This window comes from Calonectris borealis, chromosome 2, assembly GCF_964195595.1.
Source record: "Calonectris borealis chromosome 2, bCalBor7.hap1.2, whole genome shotgun sequence".
NCBI classification, from domain to species: domain Eukaryota; kingdom Metazoa; phylum Chordata; class Aves; order Procellariiformes; family Procellariidae; genus Calonectris; species Calonectris borealis.
The window spans coordinates 140,730,901-140,753,979 of record NC_134313.1 but is presented as its reverse complement, the minus strand read 5'-3'; the positions used below and the strand labels follow the sequence as shown (position 1 = coordinate 140,753,979).

The following is a 23,079-nucleotide window of genomic DNA, read 5'->3' as shown; positions in this document are numbered from 1 at the left end:
AGTGTCTATTAACGTGATTCTGCCAGATTTCTCAGTGCTGATGGTCTAAAGTAAAGCAATAATATCTTGAATATCCGTAGGCATTATGAAATCCATCCTTCTTTATCTATGGTGCAGTTACAAAAAAGAAAAAGTCAAAACACTTAATCCACTCCATAGAAAATCCCTGTGGCTTTGGATACCTTCTGATTTCAATCCATTAATTTAGACTCCATTTGTCACCATGAGAAGTTATATTTTACATATCTGCGTCTCCATCATAAGCCAAGGTTAAAGGTTTCAGTCGGTTGTTCTGCCTTCTCTGGGGCTTCTTTGGCTTTTTGCTGAAACAATAAGATAATTTGTAAATAGAGCAAGAAACTAATAATATAGCAAAGATGGATTTCAGTCTTAAATGAAAGATGAGTGTGTTGTTTTAAGATAATGCATTTGGTTGTTCATTTGTAAAAGCTATAAGCCTAAAATCTTCACTTGGATCAGTAATTATCTCTTTATCAACCCAAAGCAATATCTAATTCAAAGCTCAGTTGTTCAGAAACAGGCTGTTACAGCACTGATGTGACTCGATGAAATCCTCGGCAGGTAATCCTGCAAGATCAGTCAGTTTTCAGAAGAACCCAGAGCCTGCAGTGCAGTATTTGGTCATGTATCAAAGCTGCAATCAGGTTCTTTTAAATTATATGACTCAAATCTTAACCTCTCTTGACACATCAAGGGTTTGCACAGGAGAGTTCCAACTTTTGATTAGTTTTATTTCATTATACTTGCTGGAATGACTACAGTTAATTCTAGATGTTATAATCAAACCAGTCATAAATAGCAGGGATATGGTTGTTAGCCATAACCATTCCCTGTCTAGCCTTGAATTAGATTTTAATCCAGCAGTATGTCTAATCCATTTGATATAGTTTTAAAAAATTACCAAGCCAAAGGAAAATGCATGTTTATGTATGGTCTAGTACTTGTCTTCTTTTAGAGTGTAATATAAGCATTTATTTAAATCAGGCCTGTGCATCCTTAGTCTCGTCCAAAATCTTAGCTATGTCACTTAGGCTGCCCAAATCTAAATCTTTGTTACCAAACCAGTTGTTACAGTGGCTTGCAGTGGCCACAGATTCCAGTCCAAAGAATCTGCAATAGAGTTGTATGCTAACAGATTTTCTTTTCCTCAAAAAATAAAAGATTTTGTTCCTTGTGAGATTTTGGGGAAGGTTTACTAAAACCCAAACAAATGCGGAAGCCCCTCAGTGCCTACTAATGCAGTACAGCCAAGAGCCTGATGTGTACAACCATACTTCCCTCACCTTCCACCTGCACAGTCATTTGGATCAGAAATTCCAAACAGGACCTAGAAAACTTCAGGGAGAGCATTCTCAAAGGTGACTTGTTCTTGCAAAAAATCTTTGCTTTCACATGCACTAAGATTTTTCAAGAAAGTATTATTTCATGTATGAAAAACACATGAGAAAGTTTTCAGACTTTTTTTGGTTGTCCATATCCTTCCAAATACCAAATCTGACTTGCCTGATTACTAAATTTCCTTCTTTCTATTTCTCTCTGCGTTTTGTGATACAGACACAATGAAATTATCATGGACGCAGTACGTTCTTAACAGAGATAAACTGAGCAAAAATAAACTATACACTAAGCGACCCCATATTTGTAAGAAGTTCTTCAGGAGAACATGTGTTTACCCATCATCTAGACTACAACCAGAGTCCACTAACCTGAGCTTGGACAAAAGGACATGGAGAATTAAACACTGCAGTTCACAGAATTGCCTGCAGTTTCTACAGCGGCATATGTAAACGCTTGCATTACAGTCTGTGTGGGACTGCTTGTTTGTAAATAATTAAAGAACTCACCAGGCTAGATAGATCATAGAAACAATAAAGATGAGTAAAACAAATGCACCAGCAGCTACACCATAAACCCAGGTCTTCAGCCTCCCATCTAAAAGGAATGAATGTTAGTCAGTAGTGTTTGAGTTAGTCTTGTGGAATTATTAGTTCCGATATAGTGTAGAAATACTTTTATAATCCAAAATAAATGTCTTCACTAGCAATTACAGCTTAATAAGAGTAAATGCCATTAAACAACTGAGCAATAGCTTCCCTGTGCACTTGTGTTTTGCTTTTCAGCCGAAGTCTGGACAATCTGAACAGAGCTGAGATGTGGGGCAGAGGCAGCAAGTGAGACCTCCATAAACCCAGCCCCTGGGCTTGCTGGTAGCAGGCAATCCTTCAGCGTGATTGCAGGGCAGTGGGTCAGCCTGGGACTCATTTATGCTGTTAGCATCACTTTCCATTCTAGCTCCCGTAAACCAATCTGCCTGTTATTTTCATTCTTGTTGCTATTTAATTTTATATTTTTAAATACCTTTAGCATGTTTTACCTCATCCATACCTTAACTGCACATACACAACTTTCACTACCGCATAAAGTAATCATTTTTCAATTTCCCCTACCACATGCAAGTTTTGTTGTTATAAAACAACTTCCCCTCAAAGAACATGCAAAAATACACCAAAAAAGACAACCTATGCTCATAAATAGAACAACTGTCTGTTGTTAATAAGGACTGTACCTGTGCAGTCTGTATTTTAGCCATGATGTCCCTGCAGGCTGAGGTATACATCCCACTCTCCTGCTTGCCTTGATCCTAGATGCACTCACTTACCCCAGGAAAATGAGGCAAGAATGGGTGTGACTTTCTCTGTCTGTGGGGTTTTGCTCTGAACCCCAAATGAGTATGTCACAACCCCAGGTCAGTACATGTTGTTTGACTCACTACTTTTATCTGACTAATTTTGCAAATTTCTAAATGGCTTTTTGAAAACATTCTTTTACAAGAAGTTAGCTAGCCTTGTTGCACCTTCTTGACAATGAAAATTCTGTAAATACCCTGAATTATTTCACTTACAAGGGACAAAATTTTTATTTCATGAAGTCGTGTATATTTTCAATGTAAGCAAACACAGCTAAAATTTTTCTGACCAAATACCGATTGCTTCCTGATACCTCTGTAGAACAAAAAGACATTATCAATGCAGTTGATGTTTCTACAAAGTAATAATAATAATAAAAAAAAAATTGGTGAGACTGACTTTGCTTAGATCCACAGTAGCGCGCTCTATTGCTGTGCAGTTAAGTTCAGGCTTTCTGTTCTCTAGCAATGCAAAGTCTTGCAGTCCTGTGGACAGCTTGTTCAAGACTAACCAATATAAAAACAGTTTCGCTTCATTACATTAATCAACCTAATGAAACATTATAACTGATAATAACTGATATAACTGAAATAACTGATCCATTAAAGATGAATTGAACAGTAGATTTGACCTGACATATCCAATGATATGACAATATGAATGAGAGGAATTCGGACTTCAGTACTGCTAAATAGGTTAGTTTCTTCTCTCCTTGCCTTATTTCCATTGGTCAGTGTAAGGGGTTTCGGGTTGTTTTGGGTTTGCTTGTTTTAAAATAGTATTATCTCCTTGAAAAAAAGACTGATATTACCTTGTGTATGGATTTATGTTTTTTTTTTCAAAGCAGGGCACTCTGTTAATGAGGTCATTCCTATTATGTAACTACAGGTGTCTTAACTCAGGCTTTCTGAATTCCCCCTGGACAGATTATTTCTAAGTATACAAGGGAATTGGCATCTTAAACTCATCTGTTTTGGGTAATACATCAGCACAGACACCTGAAGAGGATGGTTTTAATACTTTCCTTTCTGGAACGGCAATATAATTTGTTGAAGACAGTGAAAGAGCTATTTTAAATCTAGACTTAGAAACTGTGAGGAAAGGAATAATCATGTTAGAGTAAATCAAAATCTTTCCAATAGATATCCAATCCTGGAATTAAAACAATCAAGCATAAATCTCATCTGAAGTGCAAAATGTTCACTTTCTTCCACATTTGCTCATACCTTCACTGGATAAAGTATTAGTTCTATTGAATACCATTGTTTTTATCTGAGCTGAGCTGTTTCTTGAATTACTGTAAAATTGGTAAGTTCTCATGAATTGTCTCAACTGTTCCTTGCTCCAAAAACCATGTCTGAGCTCACATGAGCATCCACGTTCCTAAATAGTTGAAGGTGACTGTCTGACATTTGCTTATTGTCGGCACTCTGGCTCCTACAACCCACCCTTTGGCATTTTCAGGAGAATTAGCTAGAATGAGTAAAAGATAACATATTTGGTAAGATGCTATTTTTTTAAAGGAGGACCAGAAAAGCTTAATTTTCTTTCTTTATTGTGGATTGAAGTATTAACTAATTGGAGTAAAGACCATTTTATTGCAGGTATCAAATATAGTATCACAGTACAAATAGCAGTAAATACTAGTAAAACTAATGGGAACTAACATAAGTATTTCTAACCCGAACATGATTTAATCTGCTTATTAGAAGTATTGCTGCAGTTCTCAATTTGCAGCATTTTACGGATTATGCATGTAAAGATACTGTTTTCAATTCTCAGATTAAAAACATTCATAAAAGCTTTAGAAAGAAATGAATACCCTAAGACATAAGTGTGTTAGAATATTTAGCTCTATGCGATTTAAAACACACTTAAGAAGATAACCAATTGCTCTCTTCATGTAATTAACATTTTGGACAAGCATCATATCTCTTTATGTGAAAGTATTTTGTTAATTAAAGTTTTATTTATCTCAATGCTTAATAGTACCAGGAAATATTTACTGAAATCTGATTACATGATGGACTTTATAAAGTATTTTTGATGGGATAACTGTCTTATAATGTATTTCTTGCCACTCTTGCACATAAGTCCTTGCTCAGCTCTGAAGAACATGGTCCATCATAAAAGCAAATACTACCTACAGAGAATTAGAGCATGTCTATGCTAAATACCAATAATATGGTTAGCTCTTGTCTAACATGAATTAGTTTAAATATGGATATGACAGAAAAGCATTAGCATATCTATACTGATTATTTTCCTATCATTTAAGCTACGGCTGCAAATTTTAAGCAGCCCTCACCCTTTGCAGTCTTCAGTGCTACCTTTTCACTCCTCTGTCAACAGCGTTATTGGTTGAGACAGCATAATCTAATATCCTGGCTTGCACCTTTGCCACCAACTCCCTCGTAAAATTACATTTCAAATAGCTTCTGTGAATTTGAACAGGTAGAAGGGATTAAAAGGAAATCTGCAATACAAGATTTTATTAAATATATTGATGGTGTAGCTGAGAAGGCTAGGGGTTTGCTTATGTCTCTTCCTTTGTTTTCAGTCAGGGCAGATGCCTGTCTTCTTAAATGAACACTTAAAGGTTTTTCTTTTCTTCCTCGGCATCACAAAAATGTAAATGCCAGACCCTGCAGCAGTACTTAGCATTAAGAACTGCTCATTGCATGACTTCACCTGGCCCAAAAGGCTGTAGAAACCAGGTCCTTCCTCGTCCTGACTGGTTACTGGAGGGCTGGGTAGGGTTCACAGCTCGACTGGTTTTCACATCTCCCTTTTTGTCCTCCATGGTGGGGATCACCACCACTGGGATGAGAGTGCACTGTTCGAGTGTGCCATCGGAGGACATAACTTCAGTGTATCCATCTTCACAACTGCACGTTCTAGTCTGTGGGGAACAAGTGTTTTACACTGTGTAGCAGAAAAACACAGTTTTCTGTGAGCCATAAAGCATAACAACATGGATGACTGGAAGAGAAGACTGTTTTGATGAGTGCTAGCCTAGTGTTAGACAAGAGCTTCATATATTTTTATGCAGGTTTGTACCAAATCAACAGAGATTATTCAACATTTAATTGAAAAGTAGAAAATGGTCTGAGGTTGATTTTAACAAATCAATGATTAGCAAAATCTCTGACAATACTTTTTGTTGGCATAATCTTTGTAATGCAGAGAGATGTGCAGGAAGCCCTCACGGGGGTGTTTTATGCTCCAATGCAGTAGCACATACCTCACTGCAGTAAGCATGGGGTTGACTGCACGGTGGGTTACATGACCTGTCAGCATCTGGTTGGCGCATCACTAAACAGCCCCCTGTAGGACAGAAAATCATATTTTGACATGGTAATACCTCACCACTGATGAAATTACTGATGTCATTACTTGCTACTGTATGTGATGGATTACAATTTTATTGCTAATTTGAATTTAAGAGTCCTTCTCTTATTCCAAGGTGAAGGATAATTGGTATCAAGTATTTTCTTATAGGTAGATTAAGGATACAGCACATGTATTTGCATTCATGTGCATTTTAGAGAACTAATATTTGGCAAGTGAACCTTTTGTTTTTCCCTTTGTTCTTTGGGTGGGTTGCTCAAAAAACAGTTTAAATGTTTTGTTGTGCTTGAGGGAACAGATTTTGGTTCTCTAGGGCCCTCCTTACGACTTACATATTAAAACTGTGGCCACAAAGAAAATAAAAGCATGTTTTTGATTTATATCTTTGCCTGTTAAACTGGAAACAAACTACTCATCCAGTTTATGAGCGGATACCTGTTTTCTGCTGCTCCTCGGTAGTCACTTTTACACATGCTATAGCTTTGCCTCTTATGAAGCGACGCTTCATGCTAGTCTAAGACAGATTTTTCAGAAGGAACGAAGTATTATCAGTAAAACATGTACTGAATGCTATGATACTGTTGATATACTGGGTTTCAGTCTTTTTCCTTTTTATACAGTCCTAGTTCTCATTTTACAGCTTTATGTACAGTGCAGTTATTGTTATGGACCAATACACACAATCAGGCTTTCACTATCATTTCAGCCAGAATGACTTTAAAATACATTTAGAATCAGTTTGAATTTACCTGGGTTTCCTTCTAGCTTACAGAAGAGGGATATGTATCACATAGTTTAAAATTTATACTGCTACAGGATGACTTATCTTGCATCTCCCAAATTAATAACATTTTTATACTGGTGTGATATGATGATGAAATCCTGATAGCTGTGGGTGGTCACGACCATAGCAGATGCAGTTAGATGTGGTTATGTAGATCCAAGTGTTAACGGGATGGCCGATGAAGAACAAAGAAAACCTTGCTGGTTGCCATAAGTTTTCCCCACCCCCAGAAAGGAAAATTGTACATCCTAGCATACAAATCACATGCCTGTGGGAATCTATGTAATAAAATATCAGTCATCGAAGGAAGCTGCAGAAGGAAAGAGTTGCCTCATCGCCCATGGGAAAAAACACCTTCAAGTAAAAAAGAACTATTCAGCACAATAATATTATGCAAGTAAGTAAACAAATAAAGGCCTTAAAATACCAACAGGACTCATAATAAAAATTTGTATTTGTAAAAATACACTATGTTAAAGCCAAATGTGCAGCAATAAGGCAGCAAAGAAACACAGTAATCAGAGATATGGCTTGTTTCTAGATCAAAATGGGTAATATCCATTTAAATCAATCGCGTATGTGCATCTATCAGTTTGAGCTCTTAAATACTGTAGTTTATACAAACCACTTTCAAAAAAACATTCAAATGTAAATTACAATCTGGTTCATGACTGTATACTTCATGCAGAGAAGTTCTCGCAGAACATTATACTTAAGTGCTTTGTTTGAAAACTATCAGGAACATTGCATTGCATGGAAACTGGTGATTACATTGTCTGGAATTTTCCACTAGTCTTCATTTCAAATCAGAAAGTTACCACAGCTTTAAAACCATGTACAAACAAACTTTGAAAAAAGAGATACAATATAGGTCTGAGGTTAGTCTGCCTAGGAGGTCCCGTCATGAAAAACCTGCCAACAACACACATTTATACACTTGTCTTTCCTGGAATTTATCACATGGCTGTATTCAGTCACATCAGAACAAACTATTATTTTTCTGTGACTGACTGTGGTTTATGAATATATTCTGATTTTAACATTTCAGAGTCATAATCGCGAAGACGCTATTTATTTTGAAATCCTGTAGGACCTTTAATAGATAATATCATATATTAATGTCAACAAGAATTCTTACTTAGAGTTTTACTTACCATACAAGCATCTTAGCTAGGGAGGAAGCAATCAAGGTGCATAAATAATGCCCTGTTGCATTCGTTGTGAAGATGATGCATTTTAATACTCTCACAGCACTCTTGCAAAAGAGACTTTGGGCTATTAAGTATTATTTCAAAACCTTGCAAAAATAATACAGATATTTTATTTCTACTGTTACAACAGACAGTAGTGGTGGATACCATCATCAGGAAGTATTGTATTGGCAGTCCATGAATTAAAGCTCCCCTCCTGTGACTGATCTTATAGTGGTTGGCATTGAGGATGTGCTTACAATCTCTGGGATTCTTTTACTATCACCTGGGCTGATATAAAAATTATTTAAAAAACAAATGCATAACTCTTAAGTTAAATGAATCCCTAATTGTGATAAATAAATTCATATAAATAGATATATATGAAGATTTTCTTGAATTCGGAGACCTCAGTCATTCTTAATTTGTGGTGTTTTGTGCTTTGGTTTGTAAAAAAAGTAACTACATCCCATAGCTGTCCACTGAAGTATCCTGCTATAGGTTTATGTCATTGAAGTGAAGAAATAAACATATTAGCACATTTATTAAAATTTGATATTTTGTAATTTTAAGGAAATACATGATATATGCATGATATTATCAAGCTTTGCATCTCTCTGCCTCTGTATAGGCACTGAAATGAACTTTAATACATAAAAGTTCTATTTGTTGTAGGGCTTGAAATCTGAAATCCTAAATTCAGAAGTGTAAAGATGTCTACGGCAAAAAAAATATACAATGTAAAACATTTCAGGTCCAGTACAGAAGGTAATATTTATATTTAATTTTAGCATTACATGCTGCATGATTCTGGAAAAGAAATGACATCTTTAGTATGCAAAAACATAATGGTTCGAGACAACAGCACGTTGATTCATACATCAGGAACAAGTGTTTTTAGCAGATTCTTTTAAAAAAAAAAATTCCATTTGTTGGGAAAAGACATTATCCACCTGTTTTCCAGGCTTTTGTGTGTATATAAAAAGAGTAGTTACCTGTGACGTTTAAACCATCTGACCTTTGGCACCACACTGTTCGAGAAGATCCCTTCCATGGGCTAGCCATCCACTTGTATTCATAGCACTGGCCATCTAGACAGAGAACATTCATTTTTCAAGAAATTTGGTGACAAGATTTTAGGCTACCGCTGGTGGCAGCCACACTCATCAGTAGACCATACTCATTATGTTTAATGGCTTTTATGGCTAAGTAGGCCCCTTCCTCCTTCACCCAGCAACTTAGAGGCCCCAAGGTCTCCTGCACTTACTGGATACATACAGAAGAGACCAGATGCATCCCGGACACTAACTATAATGATTGTACACACCACTCGTGGAGTAAGCCTAATGTAGCTAACAGGCAAAACAGATGTTTCCAATAACCTTATAATGGCTGTGGCCCATCTGTTGCACAAAACTCATTTAGGAGTCAGGTTCCTTCCCTGGTAACACTGAACTTCAGTCAATGCTCCACGGCTTGGTGAAGTGGCCTCGACTGCATCTGGCTTCATGTTTCAGCTCTGCTGTAAATAAACCTCTCATATGGCCTGGGATAAATCATGAAGTCCTTCTGCACCTTAGCTCCCTTATAAATATAAAATTCCTTTTTGCCTGATATGTCTGGCCTCTGAATGGACAAGAAATGTCTGTACAGAAAATTACTTTTCTTAGATACTTTGTCCAGTAGCAGTGGTAAGCATGACTGAGACTTTTTAATGTCATTGTCATGCGATTAACAACAATTCAAAGGGTAGAGAGAAATCTAAATTTGGTTATCAAAACGTAACGATTTCTTTTTATTAATGTTATCAAGCAGATAAGACAACTATTTTTTCCCATATCATAAAAAGAAATTTTGTTATTAAAAAAGGATCATCAGTTCTCCAAAGATTGTGTTTAAAGTGGTAACATATGATAGCATTTGAAAGTTTTCCTGTTTACAGTTCATACCTGGAAAACAAAAATTTAAGTGCATTTCTACATCTATCAAATCTGTATTTGCCTAAATTTGATACCATGAACAGAAAGAAAACAAAATTATTGTTGTTCTGTATTTTTTTCTTACAGGAAGTGGCCTTAGGTGTATTCTGGTGCTTACCATTGCATGGTCTTGTTTCCAAAGCCTGTTCTGGACAGAGATGTTGATTCTCTAATTCCTGAATGATCACAGCCCGAGATCGGACTTGTATTCCTCCAAAGCCGAGATCCTCACCATTAACACAGGTTAGCTGACAAAGGCTCCATTCTGACCACTCTCTCAAGTAACAGTCCCCTGTCAAATAGCAATTTTATAAGATGAACGATCATCATATGTGAAGAGTTTTTTCACACTGAGTATGTCTTAGAAAAAAATGTCCAAATCTGGTTTCTTAATTTTCCCTCTTTATAGTTTCTTTCATTCCTCTTTTTAAACGTGACTTACACTTAAGAGAAGATAATATTTTGACATTCTCTGAATATCTGTGCAGTAGAAAATAGTAATAAAAAGATTCTACAAAAGCCTATTTATTATAAAGCAGAATAGTTTCCTGTAGCATTCCCATAAGATCACTCTCATTTTGAATTTCCGAGTAACACTCCACCCAATGTCTGGATTTTTGTAAATTTTAGGGTATTGTGCACTGTATGCCTTACACTAAATTTATATATCTTGATCACAATTCTTCTTTTGCCTTAGAAAGAGAAAACATTGTCTAGTTTTAAAAAGATTAATTGTTTCTTATCCTCACGCAGAATTTCTCTAAACAGACAGTAGAAGCAACTGCTGGAACATTCTTTGCAAGAAAGGGAAATGGGAGGGTGATTAAAATGTCTGCTCTGGCTATTTCATGTTAGGATAATAGAGATTTGTAGAATGTTATCTTATAGTGTAAAACTGAAAAATAAAATCATACTAATGACACTAATTAGCATGATCGGCTACAGAACATTTAAGGAAGATCTGAGAGATTTTCCTTAACACAAGAGACAATTTTGTTAAACTGCAGTAGAAAATGGGACTAGACTGTGCACAGACTCATAAATAAACCTCTTAGTTCTCATTATTTCAGTGAAAGAGCTATTAAAAATTCATGCTACCTTGCATTATACTGATGACAGATATAATCAGTACTGTGTTGACCAGATGCCTGATTAATGAAGGAATTTTATTTGCCCACGTTAGGAAAAGCATGCAAAGAAATGAATAATTGAAGAACTGATGTATACGTAATGGGAAAACAAGTAGTGATTTTTGGAAACATTAGTTGGAGCTTATCATTAGCACATCCCCACAGGGCAGTTATTCTTGCTGGCTAAATGTGAGATTGTTGAAGAACAGGTTCCTGCTCAGCAAAATTTTAAAAGCAAGCAGTAAGCAGCTATTTTTTTTTTTTATAAATTCGACTAACAAGGAAACAATTTTCATTTAATAAGTAAAAATATGTGAAAACCATGCAATTGGAATGCTGTGCACAAAGCAGTGATGGAAGCCTCTCCATTTTTTATTATTTTCTATTTATTGAGGCAACTTTACCTTCAGTTCAATCTGAAATGAACTGGAAAAAAATTCTGAGAAAAAGGAGGGTTGCAAAAGAACAAAAAAAAGTAGTGATATGGAATTATGGCTACATCAGAACTGAAGGACTTAATCACTACTTCTGAAGATACATCACTAATGACTCTACTGAACAACAGCAATATACTTCAAATTCTACAAATAAGTGTTTGAAACAAACTGGAGACGTTTTACTGGAAATTAAACAGCTGTTGTAGGGTCTTAATCCTTCTCATTATGAGGGTCATGGACCTGATCATTTATAACAGCTCCTTTGGATTCAGTCTACAAGGGTAATGATAGTGCATGTCACGTCCAGCAAGTTAAACAGCTAGAAACACTCACATTTTCTCAGAGATCAAAATATAGTTTCATTTGGAATAGCCCCTTTAAACAAAAAAATAAGACTCCCTAGCTTAGCTTCCTTAGACACCCGTAAAAGGCATCAAGTTCTTAGCCACTGTTAAAAGTATTAATAAAGCTGTTAGGTGATCTAAGCACTTAAAGCAAATATTTAGCTGTAAACCAACACTCTTTCTTATAGAGCTAAACGCAGCTTTTATTTCAAAAGATTTTGTGAAAAAATATATTCTTATTAGGTACAATCTGTGACTGAGACATGTCTTTTATAAAATTTAGAACATGGTATTTTTTCTGATTGATTTATTGTCATGAAGCCACTACCAGAAGGTAACTCTGTTGGTCATTTGATGGATGAATCCAATCAGTAAAGCATGTGAAAAAGATTTAATTGCCTGTGGCTAATGCTAGGCACTGATAACTGTAATGATACCCAACCAATCTTGAAATGCAACATTTATTTGAATAGCTCTGTTACCTGGACAAGGTACAGTGCAGGTTTCCTCAAGTATCATCTTCTTATTACCATCTATAATAGGCTCTATTTCTCCACAGAATTCCTCATCTACTACTTTGCCAACATCTTCAATGGATCCATCAAAAACCACACAGGAAATGTTCCTCACTCGTGTTCCCTCTCCACATTGAGCATCCTGGGGAAGGAGGACATACATGGATGCTGGACAGAAGAAAGTGCCAAAAGACTAGATCTGAGCTACATGTCACTCTGTCTCCTATTATTTTTTGCTTAACTACTTACTCATTCCAATAGGGAGAAAAAAACCCCACAACATTGTTCTTTACTTCTGAAACAAGTAAACAAACAAACAAACAAACAAAAACAAAACAAAAATTCTGCTGGCTGCTACCACTGTTTCTTAAAGTATGGAGCTAATTATGCCTTTGAATTGTAACGACAGCAATATCTCAAGTGGAGATCTCTTCTAGGATGCTAATCTGTTTCCACAGATATTCTTTTACAATAGAAGGGTTTCAATCATTAACAAAGATGCTGCTTGGGAACCAAAGTTTACAGTTATACTTTGAATATCTGTAGGACATTGTTGTATCTGTTGATAAATATGAACTCTAAGAATAAATCTTTAGTTTTTGTATAAGAGAGGTGGAAGCAAATTGTTTACAGTGTTATGAAGCAGGTATCTCAGCATATTACAAATACGCCTAGATATACAAGCTCCATAACTTCAAAGTCCCATATGGCTTTTACCTCTACTTTGCATGCAGACCATTGACCGTATTGCCATCGATAACAAGGTTTTACTGGACAGGGTTTGAATTGCTCCATCTGAGAAGGACAAGGCCTCCCATCACCCTGAAATGGCTGATTTATGGTCCTTCTTCTGATCATTTTTCCTGTAAATAAGAAACAGCAATATAACTAACAACAAAGTGGTTAGACTGATTTATTCTTCAAGATGGTTCTATTTTGGTGAAAAGCATTGTGTTTGAATAAAGTAATTTTTTCCACATTTGACAAATTGGATTGTAAAGCAGATCTGTTGGCTCTTGTCTGTTATATGAATTTATATTTTCCAAGTCAGACACTTTATATTCTATCATTTGTTTGTACTGCAAGAAGTGCAGGAGGATGTCTGATTAGGATTTCAGATTGCTCCTGTAACAGCAAAAAAAAAGTAGTAATTTCCTAGTTCAGAAGCCTAGGGAAAAATACTCTTTCTGAATGTGACAGTATGTTTGTGGCACTTCAGTGGAGATTCCGGCTCCTCATCTGGAGTTTGCTGCTAGAAGAGACGAACATGTTCTGTTCTTTCCTGAGTTGATACAGAATCATGTGTCCCATGATTGTCTGATTCCAGCAACCAGGAATAGCTTGCAACTTTCCCACCCTGTCTGTCTGGATAACGTAACATGCAGATTTTGCAGGAGATGGAGTATTCTTCACTCAGGCCCAAAGAAAATTAAAATACAATAGGCTTATCCAACATTAATCTTCTCTTCAACCATGAGTAGCATACTACCCAGCATCATTGAGATACAGGTCTATTTCAAATGCTTATATAAACAGAAAGAGGAAAGCATTTTTATCTTTTTGGCACCTCTTGCTTCTCTCATCTTGCAGTGGACATTAGAACGTTATGCTTCATTACAGAGAGGTCATGTGATATAACCAAAAAATTTTTTGTGTGCCAGAAGTAGTGGTAAAGTGGCTGCTGTAGAATTGGCACCTCGCAAACGTTTCCACAGAACCAACACAGCTGTTGTATTTTAATCTAGATATAGATAAATATATGAACAAAGTCTGAAATAAGATGTATATATTTAAATGTGTATACTGAGGCTTATAATAAACTAAGGCATTATATAGATTTACCTACATAACATCCAGTGTTAGCCGGCCAAAACAATTCATCTTTAATTCCACATTTCAATCTGATGCATTTGGAATTGAACACTCTAATGATCATGACATGAATCTTTTGCTGAGAGCAAGCTACATAAGTCATGATGCAGCAGCAGAACTATATCCATCTCCCAGACAGCTGTGTTCACTGCAGCTACCTAGAAAGATGTTTGCCAAGTGGAGCCTCATCATTCTTGGATTCACAGCTGCTCCAACTGAGGCATCACAGGAGAAAAAAGATTTTCTTGAAAAGTATTGGAGGAAAAAACGCAAAGAACAGCAACGAGCAGAATTCTTACATACAGAATTCTTTATGGATATTTGCACAAAAGCGGTTCAGCTTTGTGGTCACTGGGTTTATTAGACGGTTATTACTTATTGAAAAACAGCAGTTACTTCCAACTTCCTGCCTAATAGGAATATTACAGCCTCAAGGCTTACATGTGAGGTTGCCATCATCTGTTAAAAACACTGAAAATTTGAAAACTGTTTTACATTACTAGTTAAAATAAATTTTCTCACTTCTACAGATAAATTTTATATTTGGAAAGCACAGGGATTTTAGATAGTGACCCGCCTTCACATTTTGAAAAAGCATAGCAACAATAATTCTCATTCAGAAAAATATCAGGTCAATTGTTCAGGTCTTGCATATAAACAGAAGCTTGTAAAGGAAAATCTGGCAACATATTTAAGCCTTCAATAAAGCTGTTAGTTCAATTCTTACTCTATAAGTATTATTTTGAATATAGAATTGCAGATTATTTGAATGTAGAGGTCATGCTTTGAGAGAAGCTCAAAGAACTGAAACATTATTACATTATTAAATACTGCAGTATCAAATTATTAACTGTTATCATGAAAAAATCCATAGGTCTTTCTGTTGGGATCCTGAGGTGGCCAGATCTTTCAGACATTTTTGCCTAGACCTTTTCCCTGTGGTGCCCTCCCCAAGGAACACGAAAAGATGCCATATCCTTTTATTCTGAGCCCTGCAGTTGAAATTGGATTCCATACACTGCCAACCATCCAATATCTGTTGTGATATATTCCAGACATGATTACAGAAGGAAGAGGCTTCATAGATGGGCTTCTACCCTTCTCTTTCAGTAGTCTGTATACCTTAGTTGCCTGGCATAGTGGTGCTTTCAGGTCCTTATTCTGAGACATATCAGTGCAAATAAATAACAAGAGTGCCTCCACAACTAGAATGTGCCTTTGCTATCCATTCCCTGACATAGATTTGATTTAAAAAAACCTAAATAGTGGTTAGCAATATTTTGGAAAAACACAAATTAATATGATCACAGTGAAAGTAACTTGTCCTGCCGCCCTTGTTCTGGGTTTAAAAATATGGAATTCTGCCGTGAGTAAATTTGTTGGTTTGTGCTCTTCTACAAGCTTAGTTGTTCTAAACTCACCACTAATGAAACTTAAGGGGAAATCCCTCCCTCCTCTTCCTTCCCCCACCAGCTGAAAAATAAATATTCACATCAGTGTTTATCTTCATCTCAATATATCATTCATCATATCTCACTTTGTTCCCAGAGTCAGAAACAATTCTGAGCCAAATTCTCATTATCTTCAGTGAGTACAGTCTCACTGAAGCATATTATTTCCATGAATAAGGCTGATTTAGATCCCCATCACTCTCCCTGGCTAGTTACATCTTCTCGTTCTGCAAAAAGAGATATTACTGCCTTTATTAAAGAAAAAAACATATGCTCAGTCTTTAAAATATGCCAAAGGTACATACTAACCTGTAAGGCCACATGTTTGAGAGCACTCAGACCAAGGGGACCAGTCAGAGAGCTGACAGTTCACAGGACATTCCACCACACAGGACGTATTCATTTGCCATGTCTTCTCCAAACCAAGCTAAAAGAAATATTCAATGGTCAGCACGTAACACCCGGTCTGTGTCATCAGTGAAGGGATGCATTTGGACACCGTGAATCTGAAACAACTAGAGCTTTAAGCAAGCATGAAGTCATTACTAAGTAAAAAGTAAAGCAATTAGGACATTCAAAAATTTCACTTCAGGACAGTCCTAATGCATATGCTGATTTTTAAATACATGCTTAAATCCTATTTTCATCAATTATTTTCTAAATTAGAGCCTATAAATGGAGGGCTTCAGCTCTACAGTATTACTTTATACAATAGGTAAAGGACAAAGTAGTTATGAAGTATCAATAAAGTATTTTGAAATAGGAATGTGAAAATACTGAACTATCAACAGCTATTAACAGCTGAATTCAAGTGATGCTAGGAGCCAGGTTCAAAACTAACAAAAGGAGGAGGATGAACATGCATTGGATAGTCAGTTTATTTGTCAGAAGATGTTGCAGATGCTAAAAGTTTACAGGAGCTCAAGAGAGACTGAACAAGTTAATGGAAGAGAAATGTGAAGGTTTAAACACACAGAAACCACATCGGGCAAATGCAGTCCAAGAGCTGAAAAGAGGTGGAGGCTGCGAGAGGAGTAGATGGAAACTCGTGTATGTCTGTCCTCCTTACTCTTCCTTAGGCATCTGCTTATGCCTCTCTCTTGTTTTTTTCCTAACATGGTGTGTAAGTTTATTATATATATTATGCTATCCATTCTACTGTATGCAAAAATACTGACATGACATTGACAATGATTTGTTCTAAAAAACATATAGTTTTGTATGTTTTTCTGAAAAGCTTTGCAAAAAGCAGAATCCTCTAACACCCCTAAAGTAAAAGATGCAAATGCTGGAGAAGTATGAGAGAAGGGGACACAGAAAATAGCCAGACTCACATGTTTTCCTAAAAATACATTCTGTACTGAGCTCTCCTCTGGGCAGGAGTCAGCCTAATACTAACAAATGATGGAACCCCCACTGGGAAGGAAGAGTTTTATGGCCATGCTTGGAGACGGCACAGTGGCTACATGGTCCTTTGGTCTGATCCTGTAAAGCCATTTCTATGTTCTTATAAATTCCCATGCTCCAGATTTTCCCCATCCAAGGAAGAAAAGAGATATTCTCACTAACACACATGAGAACATATGATGCAAGATGGAATACAACTGATGGCAAAAATATTAGCATGATAATAATAATCCCTGCAGCCTGCACACCTTCATAATTAGTTAAAAGGATAGGTCAATTATAGTGTGTATGATATAAAATGTGAAAGAAAATCAATCCTGCCAATATGAACAGATCTGCAGCTTCCCAGCATAAAAGACTGTCCTCTTCACTGGCCCTCACCAGTGGACCTTCATCATCATTGAGGCCTTTCAGAATCCCAGGAGGATGTGGATATCTTTAAGTAGATAAAATCCCCACATAGTTTAAAAAAAAAAAAGCAAACTAGACATTTCAAAACCTATTAATTTTAATGACTGGAAAGGTTAATGACATAAAACCAGCAATTAAGACTTTGAAAAGGAAATAAAAACACTATTTCCTACTAAATGCAAGCATAGGGCAATAATTAGGCACAACATTAACATGTCCTCCATAAATAAACTACCACAAGTACTGGAAATGTCTCACCCTGATAAACTCACCAAGTCTTAAATTTGCATTTGCAGTACCATTTATTGAGACAAATGAGGTTTTAGACCCCTGTTCTGTTTTATACATCAAAGAACAAATTCTTGGCTTTTCTCTGTGGTACAGTATAACCTTGATTATCCAGCTATCACATACAGGCAACACCTGAAACCTTTGGATAATCTGGAAATTAGATAATTAGGAAATTAGAGAACTACCTTTGAAGTCTATATTTTGGTCAAATCTTCTGAGTAAAGGCTTTAAAGCCTGCTGAATTGATTCCTGCCAATTATAGAAACACGACTGCTCTCTTTCAAGACTGGCCTTCTCAGCTGGACTTGGCAGCTAGAGAAGGAAAAGCCCAAGGGAGATATTAAAGGTGAAGAGGAGAAAGCTGAAGGCCAGATTACCCACAGTGATCTGCCATTTGCATGTCTTAGATACTGAAGTGCTGCTGAAATAGATTTGGCGAACAATTGGCAGGCTGCAATTTGATATTAATCACATATTCTTTTCTCATTCCTCTCCTTCCTTCAATTGATGAACCACAATTCATCTTGAAGATGAAAACATTTGGAAAAGTGTTCAGTAGCTCCTTTACCTGAAACAGCCTCTGTTCTGGATGAGTTGTAGTTTCTGATTCGAGAAGGGCAAGTACTGGAGGAGTTACACCGCGAGCTACTGCTGAGCACCCTGTACTCCTGGTCACACACACCAGGGGCAGCAGGCTGCCAGACCAGCATGCTCTATAAACCCTGTGATCCACAAAAAGTATCTGTATTTGTTTATAGGAATGTTTGGCACCACAAATTAACCTCTGCTGGAGGTTAATCATGTAATCTGACAAGCAGACTATTTACCAATAAACCAGAAAAGTTTGCTTTCTAATGCAGACAAAACTGCTGGTTTCTCGGCTTTTCTGATCTTTAATTGACGGTAAATGAATAAAAATAAGCCCATAAATACAAATATGACCAGGACCAGCCTTGCTTTAGGTGATTTGATTTTCAAATACTCAAGGAAAAGACAAGCCGAATTCTTGTGATGTGCTAATTTTGTAGAGTTAGAGACCAAGTAATTCAGTAGTACTGTGCCTTGAGAGTTTGAAGGGAACTATGTTAACATAACGAAGACTTGGAAATAAGCTCTAGAAATTGATTTATCCTGGCAGTAATCAGGATGAATGGCTAGCTTCTTTAGGTGATTGACTGAAACAAACACAAGATCATATGGACGCATTAGGAAACCAGAACACAGGGACTTGGAAGAAATGTTAGTATTTAACTATGTTGATGCTCATACCTGGAGATGGTGATAGTCAAAAGACTGCATGAAGGATTTTTTTATATATAGCTTTTATTAGTTTCTTGAACCACATATTATATAAGAACTCAGACATCGCAATCAGGCATCTTCATTTCTTAGGGATCAGGATAGGTTTAGCTATTCTGATCTCTCTTCTTCACATGTAATAATAAGAATCACAGTTCTGTAAATGTATCTACACTTAAATTAAACAAAACTTTTGTTTTATTCACATATCTAGTATAAAGTTTTATGATAGCCCAGGGGAAATTCCATTAGCTAAGTTAGTACAAAATTATTTCATTTTTCTCTTGTCATCAACTTTTCTAATCACATGCACCTGATTTTGAACTTCACTTAATCTTTCTGCACTGCCCTTATAATGCATAAACACAGCAAAAAAAAAACCACCACACCCTGAAGGATGATCGGTGATTAGATTAGTAAGAACTGCATAGTATATATTCACATTTTGATAATTTCTTGAATACTCTCCTTTCACGACCTGGAAGGTCACAGAGTTGGCTTTCACATCTTTAGAGTGAAGGATCTGCTAAGATCTGAACAGCTTGGCTTTCTTGTTAATCAGGTTAACAGGTTTTACCCCTCACAGTTATTGGATCAGCCTTTGACCTTGTTTTACCACTGCTTACACATCCATAATTCAACAAATAGTCTTAACTGTATGACTGGGGAGTGGATCAGAGCTTTCTACAGGAAGATGTATCTCTGTATGGTCTAGCAAATCAAAAGAGCAAATAAGATTGTATCACAGTGGTTGCTGATAAAGTCAGGACCCCACTGCAGTGATGTCTGTTGGCCAGTCATTTACGGCAAGTAGCTTTTGAGATATTATCTTGTTGCCTTAATCATTTCTCTGAGTAATAAACTTTCATTTCTTAAATGCAGGAAAGCTCCAGAGGTTTTCTGCAATGAGATTCTGCAATGAGTATAAAATGTAATCATTTGTCTAAATGTTGCTCAAAATCTTTGGTTAACAACAGGAATAATTTCTTGGCTTTATGGCAAGAGAAATATATTTCCCCTTAAAATCTAATAAAGCGTATTTTTTTCTATTGAAATATTCATGTGGATGGATATTTTATATCATGTCTTGGTATGAATTAATCAATATTGCAGTCTCTTACAAATAACCTGAGAGCCAATTTTTTTTTCTTTTAACACGTTAAAACATTAACAGAATGCATTAATGCATTCCCCTATTAACTTCACAGAAACTTGCTGGTAGGTAGCCAGATCCTGAGTTTTTTCCTGAGACATAAATGATGAAATTACTAGATTTGATTATAAACCCAAGGGCTATGTGTGAAGGAGGAACTTGGGACAAAAGTAGGGTGCCAGCCTCAGCTGAAACCTCCTGCCTTTGCTAAGAACTTAAGGATTCAGGAATCCAGATGTCAGAGAGGGTTGGAGAAGCCTAAATAGTCAGATACACCATTACAAAACTATAGTCGCAAGTACCTAATGAGTTTCCTGACTCCCTCCACTTCTGATGAGACTCTTCTCTATGGGCACGGCCTGAGAGCAGCTACTAGCCAGGAAGGTCCAACAGAAAAGGTGTTGGTACCAAAGCTGCTGTGGAGGCCACTCCACCTTAGTCCCCCATTGCAAGTGATTTTGTGTCTGATGTCAAGGTGGTGGGGGAATGGCAGCTGAAACAAGTTCAGTTACTTTCCATCAGAAATGCATGTAGGATTGTCCTTAATCTAACACTTGTGTTGTCTTCCCATTTTCCTTCAAATTACTATCTCCATGCAATTGAAAACATTAAGACCAACACACAAAATGTCAGAAAACCAGTGCTGTCAAATTTGAAGTTAGTTTGAACATTTGCAAAATGGCTCTTTCAAAATGTAAGTGCTCCTGTCTGCTGATTAGTTCTCCATTTATGCTCCTATTTAAGATTGCATTCATGCTGCACATTTTTTCACACTATCTTGGGTATCTTTTGCATTGCACAGCTGGATACAAGAAGTTAGCATTCAGCCCAGCTGCAGAACAGCGCAGGAGAAATATTTTCCAACACATTGAGTAAATGATTGATACTGGCAGCTGTCCAAGGCTTCATGCAGGAATTGTATCAAATTAGAATGATGATTAGTGTTCTGATTAAGATTTATTACCTTTATTCTACTTTATTAATTATTGTTTCTAAGTCATTTCCTTCAGGACATAATAATTAGCATATGTTCACAGAGGCACTTAAAAGTAACCAAAGGAGATAGTGTAAAAATCACTGTTGATGGCACAGTTCATTTCAGAGGTACTTAACAATCCATGAATAGTGTTGCAAAACATCTGGCAAAGATGGGTTGCATGCCGTATAGCTCAGTTGGCTCAGCATTAATTAGCACCATTAGAAGAGAGCTTACTCACAGGTACCCACTCACCTCTTCACAGTACTTCAGGTCAACTGATTTGCCATCACTGCGAACACAATCGAGCATCCGTGTTTTGATACCATTACCGCAGACAGCCTTCTCACTGAGCTGACACGTGCTCCAGTCTGGAAATAAGGAATTCATTAGCGTAGCAGACATTTTAGATAAAACTCATAATGATCCAATCTCCCACCTAAGTCTAATTCTGATGGCCTAAAATAATCCTCACAAGCAACTTCTACACGTGCAAAGGCTCACGGAGCCCAGCTGCTACACATTTTTGGAAACAGCGACTTTTACTGCCAACAGTCAGTGCCATGATGCCTTCCTGAAAAGTTCATATTTAGTTTTGTCTGCACAGATTTTGAGCAAATCACAAAATGATAGGAGAAATACGTTTCCTGGAGTTACAGCATGCACACTTCACCCAAGTTGCAAAGCCTGCAGTAATATTTTATCTGGATCAAACAGCCTGAATCAGTTTTCAGTACGAGCTCCACAGCTCCCTCCAGATAAGAACAGAAAACTGAAAAACCTGTCCTGTAAGGTGAATGGAAGTGAGCCATAGTCCCAGGCTGTCACTAGAGCATAACACCACAAATACCTGTTACGTTGTAGTCATAGTGGTAGCAGTTTTTGTTCAAAGTGCAGACTTCTGTCTCGGTGGCAGCAGGACAAGACTTTCCATCATTTGGTTGTCTCAGGGATTGAGTTGATCTTTCACGGACACTACTTCCATTGCATGGCTTGAAAGGGAGATTGGAAACAGCTTTGATATTTTGGCACCCTGATACCTTTTCATGCAACATTATAACAACCTTTCAAGTAATCCCTTCACAAAACACAAATGTAAAATAACAGGCTCGTGCTGTTGTGTAAGAGAAACCATTTGCTTGTTATTTCAGAGAGAATTTAGTCTGCTCTTTCCCCTTGGTACCACCCAAGGTGAAATATCCTGTAACTTGGTAACACCTCGGTACTTTCCTAAGAGTTCCTGTTTCAGTACTAGTGCTTTGCAACTATTTCACTCATAAACTGGATATTGAGAGGCTCACTTTCCAAGCCCTATAATGTAGTGCACCAGAGCCTGAATACTCAGATGTCCTGAAACACTTTTTTATGTTTGGTTTGGGTTTTTTGACATTTATTTTTGAAATTGCTGGCAGGAAGGTGAGAGGAGACCCAAAATTATCTTTCTATGCTCAGTCTTGATCTACAGACTTTGCTCATTACCGGATAGTGACATTTTTACTATAGTGACTGCACTGCTATGGAGAGGCTCACAGCTAGGCTCAGAGACGGACTCACAAGCCACTGCCAAAGCTATTCCACCACACAGAACCCATGCCACGCTGAAGAATGACCATTGGGGACATTATATCTTGTGTTTTGGAACAAGTTGACTTAATGGAAAATACTGGCACACTTTATTTGCAACCAACTACCAACAACCCTAAAGATGACAGTAAAGATACATATTTACACGTGTAATCACTGTCAGTTCAGCACCTTTGCACAATACGTTATGTATACAT

At 36.9% G+C, this 23,079-nt stretch overlaps 1 protein-coding gene across 2 annotated transcripts in view; it reads right to left on the bottom strand.

Annotated features, from left to right (window-relative positions):
* Nucleotides 1-223: 223 nt before the first annotated feature.
* THSD7A (thrombospondin type 1 domain containing 7A) overlaps nt 224-23,079 on the bottom strand; it is a 293,689-nt gene continuing 270,833 nt past the window's right edge. The window contains exons 19-29 of one of the 2 annotated variants that reach the window (XM_075143673.1): nt 22,149-22,290; nt 21,554-21,669; nt 16,071-16,188; nt 13,156-13,301; nt 12,406-12,580; nt 10,131-10,304; nt 9,029-9,124; nt 5,953-6,035; nt 5,400-5,610; nt 1,866-1,953; nt 224-323 (exon numbers count right to left, since the gene is read on the bottom strand). In XM_075143673.1, coding sequence (XP_074999774.1) covers nt 239-323; nt 1,866-1,953; nt 5,400-5,610; nt 5,953-6,035; nt 9,029-9,124; nt 10,131-10,304; nt 12,406-12,580; nt 13,156-13,301; nt 16,071-16,188; nt 21,554-21,669; nt 22,149-22,290 — 1,434 coding nt within the window. In that variant the 3' untranslated portion in view covers nt 224-238. Of the gene's footprint in view, nt 324-1,865; nt 1,954-4,265; nt 5,611-5,952; nt 6,036-9,028; nt 9,125-10,130; nt 10,305-12,405; nt 12,581-13,155; nt 13,302-16,070; nt 16,189-21,553; nt 21,670-22,148; nt 22,291-23,079 lie in introns of those variants that run through there. The other variant, XM_075143672.1, reaches the window with a different exon arrangement.